The sequence below is a fragment of the Myxocyprinus asiaticus genome, chromosome 19, assembly GCF_019703515.2.
Source record: "Myxocyprinus asiaticus isolate MX2 ecotype Aquarium Trade chromosome 19, UBuf_Myxa_2, whole genome shotgun sequence".
Classification (NCBI taxonomy): Eukaryota; Metazoa; Chordata; class Actinopteri; order Cypriniformes; family Catostomidae; genus Myxocyprinus; species Myxocyprinus asiaticus.
In genome coordinates, this window is record NC_059362.1 from 42,896,771 (window position 1) to 42,903,355 (window position 6,585).

Below are 6,585 nucleotides of genomic sequence, written 5' to 3' on the forward strand. Positions count from 1 at the left end.
GTGATTCTTTACCTCCTATTACGCTAAAACAAAAAAGAAAAACGCAACGTTCCCAACGTGTATAGCTAATGCGCACGCGCGTTCTAGAGTTGATTGACATTTGATGTCTGAATCTAAAAGTTGATTGGCTCTTTTAACTGTAAGGCGGGACTTCCTTTCTACGTCCGTTGACCGTTTGGCGCTAGCGCCTCTTGGTTGAGCGTTCCAATTTTTCCCAGTCATTTTAATAGAAGTGGCTCGTCTCTGCTAAATATTCTCTGGTTCCGCATTCCAGCGCGCTCAGCGATACTTAAACACACTGATGCAACACGAATCATATCACAAACGCACTGAACGGTCGAACAATCACGGTCTCGCCGCAGAAAACCAGTAAGTGTTTTATTTTACTGCTATTTTATGCGTAGATTTAGTGACATAAGCAGAGCTTTGACAGAGTTAGCAATCTCAACATGTATTGTTTTATAAGACCATGTCATACGCGGTTTATAGATCGAAAACAACGAACAGTTCTTCATGTTTTTAAGCATGTGTAGCGGTTAAACATATGAAACATTGGGCTTAATGGCAGTGAAAGTTTCATCCGTCCTGCAGCAGTTTGCCTCAGTTACATAAGAGTGTTGAGACTCGATAGAACAAAAAAAAAAAAACTTTTACCAAGACAGAATTGCAGGTGCATTGCTTAATATATGTCTGAAACAGCCGTGTTGTTTATTGTGCTATTATATAACACAATGCGGCTTGTAATGGTGTAAATATTTAAAATACTGTTCAAAGAAGCAGAGCGAGTATTATATAGTTTGCATGAAAAGGTGACGTATGAAATGGTATATAGCCTACTTATAAAACTTATTCTTCTAAACTTATATACTTCGGTTTTATGGCTTTTTATAAACTGGGACAAATGCAATATTTGTACTTTATGTCACACTAAAGGATCATTTGAGTGAACTGCAATAAACTGAAATGTAAAAGGTAAAACATATGCACTTTATCTCACACATATAATGTAAACCTTAAAATCCTGATGTTAATAAAAAAAAAAGTTCCATGTGCAGTTTTGCCATTGCATTTCTCTGTTATATATGTGAAAATATAATTTTGAAATTAATTTATAAAATTATTGAATATTTTGTGCAATTGCTGCACTCGGTTTCCTTTGTCCAGTTAATTAAAAATAAAATTATGATATGAAATAGTACATTGCCTGGTTAAATAAAGGTTAAATTAAAAATAAATAAAACACCTGTATGTCCAGGGATCAGGAAAGAAATAAAATTTATTGACAATCGACAATCTGTATGCATTTGTGTTCAGCTGATGCAGAAATTAATGTGCAATGTAATTTTCTTTCATTGTTAAATCTCTTCAGACCAGTAAAATATCTAAAGTATGTACTTCAGTTGCACAGAGGTCAGCGTTAAGATATGTGATCATTCAGATCATTTTTATATTTTCAATTCATTTGAGCCATAGTTTGTCAGGTCAGAAACATTAACATAACTTTCTGTTACATAATCCTGTAATGGCCCTTACGGACAATTCAAGGGCTGTTTTGAGCATCACTTTTAAAGTGCGTAGGTGTTGTTTTGCACTTGGGAATCTTGAAGTTTCCCTATAACTCTCTGAGAAGCAGATTTATGTGTTCCTCTCATGGAAACTAAATTATTATCTGTGGCTTTCCACGGTGCTTTATAAAGACATATCAGTCTTATTACAGAGTAAAAACGTGTTTTTTTGGGGGGGGGGGTTCAATTTGGAATTCCCAATTCTCTCTATGTCCTCGTGGTGGCATAGTGACTCACCGGGTGGCGGAGGACGAATCTCAGTTGCCTCCGCATCTGAGACCGTCAATCCGCGCATCTTATCACATGGCTTATTGAGCGTATTACCGCGGAGACATAGTGTGTGTGGAGGCTTCACGCTATTCTCCACGGCATCCATGCACAACTCACCACACGCCCCACCGAGAGCGACCACGAGGAGGTTACCCCATGTGACTCTACCCTCCTTAGCAACCGGGCCAATTTGGTTGCTTAGGAGACCTGGCTGGAGTCACTCAGCAAGCCCTTGATTCGAACTCACGACTCCAGGGGTGGTAGTCAGCGTCAATACTTGCTGAGTTACCCAGGCCCCTGTAAAAACTTGTTCTTAAAGTTTTTAACAAGCAAAAACCTACAGTGTATTGCACACAAAGGCTTTGTTTCAGAACCCAATGAGATGCTCCTGAGGAGAGCTGTTTGTATAAAGCACAGAGTTGTTGCCTACAGTATGTAGAGCATTCCAAACAGCAAGGCAGCTCATTAGGTTTTGTAACAGAGCCAAAGTTGCACTTGTATCTGTAAAACACAAATCAAAACTCTTTTTGTATAACAAAGATTAATAATGACAGCTCTCTCTTTCTCTGTCATCAGCAATGATGCCCGGTCATATCCCTGATCCAATGGTTCCAGCCGGTTCTCTGCCCAGTGTCGGCCCATTGGCTGGCATTCCCGCCACTACTCTCACAGACCAGCTCAAACTAGCAGAACTCTACAGACTAGGTGCAGTTTTGTCTCCTCTCAGCATCCTGAACAGACACGCCAAGAGACCGCTCGGTGTCATCAAGGGTGAGGTGAGAAATTATCATGACATTTATATTTATTGAAAAACTAAAACTCCCTGCAATTCACTTTTCTTTGTGCTTGTATTTAATAATGTTTGTAGTTAGAACTCGTATTATAATGTGTTTTCAATTGTTTCAATTTCATTTACAACATCAGCACTACTGTTAAAATATGTGTGACCATTTGAGAAAATTAAACCAACATCCTATTGTTTATGAAGCGCCTTATCTAGCCAAGAGTGGACAGATCTAAAATAGGCTGTGTGTCTTTAAGAAGAGTGCTTTTCACAGATCTGTTTAGCTTTCTATATCTTGCTTCTGTAGTAATTATTTAAAATTATACTGTATTTTGAGTCACCTATTGTATCAGTATTTAAAAAAAAAAATTTAACCACAGAAACTAATTTGTGTAATTTCACTGAGCCTAAATGTATAAGCTGATCTCTAAACCTCTGACCTTCAGACAGATGACAATGAAGAACGCAGGAAAAGAAGGCGAGAAAAAAATAAAGTTGCAGCCGCTCGCTGTCGGAACAGAAGGAAAGAAAAAACAGACTTTCTACAGAAGGTGAGTTAGAAAAATGCAAAACCACTTATGAGGATTTACTATCATATCAGTGTTTTTAATAAAGCAGAAAAGACAATGGGGGCCTGGGTAGCTCAGTGGTAATAGACGCTGGCTACCACCCCTGGAGTTCGCTTGTTCGAATCCCAGGTTGTGCTGAGTGACTCCAGCCAGGTTTCCTAAGCAACCAAATTGGCCCGGTTGCTAGGGAGGGTAGAGTCACATGGGGTAACCTCCTCGTGGTCGCTATAATATGGTTCGTTCTTGGTGGGGTGCGTGGTGAGTTGAGCGTGATTGCCGCGTTGGATGGCGTTAAGCCTCAACACGTGCTATGTCTCCGTGGCAATGCACTCAACAAGTCACGTGATAAGATGCGCGGGTTGACAGTCTTAGACGTGGAGGCAACTGGAATTCGTCCTCTGCCACCCGGACTGAGGCGAGTCACTACGCGACCACAAGGACTTAAAAAGCACATTGGGAATTGGGCATTCCAAATTGGAAATTTTTTTTTTTTTAAATAATTAAAGCAATGCCCAATTCACAATGTGCTTTTTAAGTCCTTGTGGTCGCGTAGTGACTCGCCTCAATCTGGGTGGCGGAGGACGAATCTCAGTTACCTCCGCGTCTGCGACCGTCAGTCCGTACATCTTATCACGTGGCTTGTTGAGCACGTTACCATGGAGACATAGCACATGTGGAGCTTTCACGCTATTCTCCGCGGCATCCACGCAGAACTCACCACGTGCCCCACCGAGAGCGAGAACCACATTATAGCGACCACGAGGAGGTTACCCCTCTACCCTCCCTAGCAACCGGGCCAATTTGGTTGCTTAGGAGACCTGGCTGGAATCACTCAGCACACCCTGGATTCGAACTTGCGACTCCAGGGGTGGTAGTCAGCATCAATACTCGCTGAGCTATCAAGGCCCCCCGAATATTTGTAGTTTTATAAATTCTTGGTCACACTGAAGGACATGTGAACTCAAAAATGTGATTAGAAGTGGTGAATAACTGAAATGGTGACCAGAAACTGCATTTAAAAACATACACTTTCCTTGAGACCTAAAATCCTGATGTTCATTTGTTACATAAACACTGGCAAATAAAGTGTTACTGAAAATCACTAGAATCATGTTGTTGTTTTGTGTCTAGTGAGGCAGGATAGATTTTTATTTATTTATATATTTACTCAATGCTTTCTTGTTGCTTCTCTAGGAGTCAGAACAGCTGGAGATGTTGAACTCGGCGCTGAAATCTCAAATTGAGAAGCTGAAATCAGAGAGACATCAACTCATTGTGATGCTTAACCACCATAGGCCCACCTGCATCGTCCGAACAGACAGTGTGAAAACCCCAGAGGGAGACGAACACGTTGTGGGTCATCTCACAGATCAGTCTGACTGAAACGAGAGAGAGAGACAAGCAAACATACCAAAAACTGAACCACATTTGTCTGCATTATGCATTAGAACGGCAGTATGCAGCAGATGCGAGGAAGAAACGGAAGATGGAACTTGTTCTTGAGACCACAGCAGGATTAACATTTATTGTCCGACAAAAAGTGATAACAGAACTCTACAAAGGTCTGTGGTCGGAAATGTAATGTGAAAATATCTCTTTCTATGGCAAACCATGGAATTGTCCATCAGTTTACATAGCTACGTTCACACAGTCAGTGTTTGGGATTGATAACAGTGACATACTGTCTGTTTGAACGAATAACCAAAGTCAAGCCCTTTCTTCTCTTACAACTGTCAATCCCAAACATGAGCAGTGTAAACAAAGACCTTGAGTAGAAAAGGGAACCGGTAAAGTCTGCTTGTCTGCTGTGTGGATACAAAGCAACCTTTCCCTGAGATTAATGAAAAGAGTTATGGATCTCTGCAAACACTGCCATAAAATTCCCTGATAGCAGGTGTGTCTTTACTGTTGAGAAACAAGTGTAGCATCTTTCAGTTGTTTATTTGATTGTAAATAAGATTTTACCTTGGTACTGTGCATGAATGCCAAATTCTCACAGTAGCCACCAGAGGGCGCTGTCGGATCAACTCCATTGTTCAGTGACTCTGGCGTCTTGTTTACAGTTGTTTGCATTAATACAGTACATGTATACCGCACTCTGTTTATGATATGTAATCATTTATATTGTGCTATCATATGATAAGTTATGTATTTGTATATTCACGATGCCTGTGGAACAGGCACTTTTTTTTTACTAATGTTGGGCATCAAAATAAAACCTATTTTTTAAAAACAGTATGACACTTGATTGAGTTTATTTTCTTATTTTTTTTCTCCTTTTTTCTCATATTTTTTCTCTCTCTTTCACTTCAATTTTTTTTCTTTTTTCTTTTCTCTTGTCTTTCCTTTTCATTCTCTATTTTTCTCCTAGTTCTCCTTTTTTCTCTTCTCTTTTTCCTGTTTTCTCCTTTTTTTCACATTTTCACTTTCTCTCATTCTTTTTTCTCTTTTTTTCTGTTCTTTTTTTCTCTTCTTTTTTCCTCCTTTTTCTTTTATTTTTTTTCTCTTTGTTTTTTTCCCCCTCATATTTTCTTCCTTTCTTACATGATGCAATAGCCCCAAAAAGTATTTTGAGAAACAAGTATTCATTGCATTAGATAGCAAAATATCAAAACCAATGGCATCTGCAAAAAAAAAAGGAAAAAAGATGCTTCTCAGAATTTCACTTTTTCGGGCCATAATTGGTCTCAATGTGATTTTTAGTGGATGTGTGAAATCTGTTTCCCTGAAGTTCACAAAGAAGTGCCAGCAGAGTAACCACAGGTGTCGTTCAATCCATAAATATGGACATGTTCCCTTAAAGTTGGACAACCACAAATGTCCAAATTGCCTTTATTTTAAATGGTATGTATCATTTAAAAGCAAACAAACTTTTTGTAAAATGTTATTTGATTAAAAAGTCTGCTTAAACTTTACTCTCACACATTAGTATGTAGAGTTGATTAAGTGTCTAAATACCTTTTGAGGGCCACAGTATATTGTTTCTGATTTATAATTAAAACTACTGAAAGTTCCCAGTGAAGCAGAGCTGAGTGGTTTGCTTGTTTATTCATTCTCCGTCTTTAGTTCTCTTTGTCACATCAGAATTGGGCTGATCAGAGTCTCTTTCACACTCTGAAAGCTGCTTTGATCAAATGTCTGACCTTCTGCTCAGCAGTTCCAGCCTTTTAAAAATGTGTCTTTTTAGCAGAACATGTTTCTCACGTGGGCGGTTGTCAGAATCTGCTCCTCACCCTGATTCTCCAAGCGCATCAGGGGAAAAAATAAAAGTGTTGGTTGAGTGCTACTGTACCTCAGTAACTGTTTTTAACAGGCAGATCTGAACACAAACAGCTCAGACTGAGATCCCTCACGATACCACCACAGTGACATAAAAGTTCTTAGTCGAGATTCATGT

At 39.4% G+C, this 6,585-nt stretch overlaps 1 protein-coding gene across 3 annotated transcripts; it reads left to right on the forward strand.

The window, feature by feature from the left end:
- Nucleotides 1–226: 226 nt before the first annotated feature.
- LOC127409748 (jun dimerization protein 2-like) lies at nucleotides 227–5,423 on the forward strand. 3 transcript variants are annotated; one of them, XM_051644514.1, is made up of 4 exons: nucleotides 227–369; nucleotides 2,412–2,606; nucleotides 3,070–3,170; nucleotides 4,383–5,423. In XM_051644514.1, the coding sequence occupies exons 2-4, from the start codon at nucleotides 2,414–2,416 to the stop codon at nucleotides 4,569–4,571; spliced, it is 483 nt and encodes a 160-aa protein (XP_051500474.1). In that variant the 5' UTR covers nucleotides 227–369; nucleotides 2,412–2,413; the 3' UTR covers nucleotides 4,572–5,423. The 3 variants fall into 3 exon arrangements, with proteins under 3 accessions (XP_051500474.1, XP_051500473.1, XP_051500472.1); XM_051644513.1 differs by having other exon boundaries at nucleotides 228–369; nucleotides 2,390–2,611; nucleotides 3,066–3,170; XM_051644512.1 differs by having other exon boundaries at nucleotides 228–369; nucleotides 2,412–2,611; nucleotides 3,066–3,170.
- The last annotated feature ends 1,162 nt before the right edge of the window (nucleotides 5,424–6,585 follow it).

Coding starts and splice junctions, on each gene's coding strand:
- LOC127409748 (XM_051644513.1), top strand. CDS start 2,414: ATGATGCCCGGTCATATCCCTGATCCAATGGTTCCAGCCGGTTCTCTG. Junction 2,612..3,065: donor TCGGTGTCATCAAGGGTGAG/GTGAGAAATTAT, acceptor TCTGACCTTCAG/ACAGATGACAATGAAGAACG. Junction 3,171..4,382: donor AAACAGACTTTCTACAGAAG/GTGAGTTAGAAA, acceptor TTGCTTCTCTAG/GAGTCAGAACAGCTGGAGAT.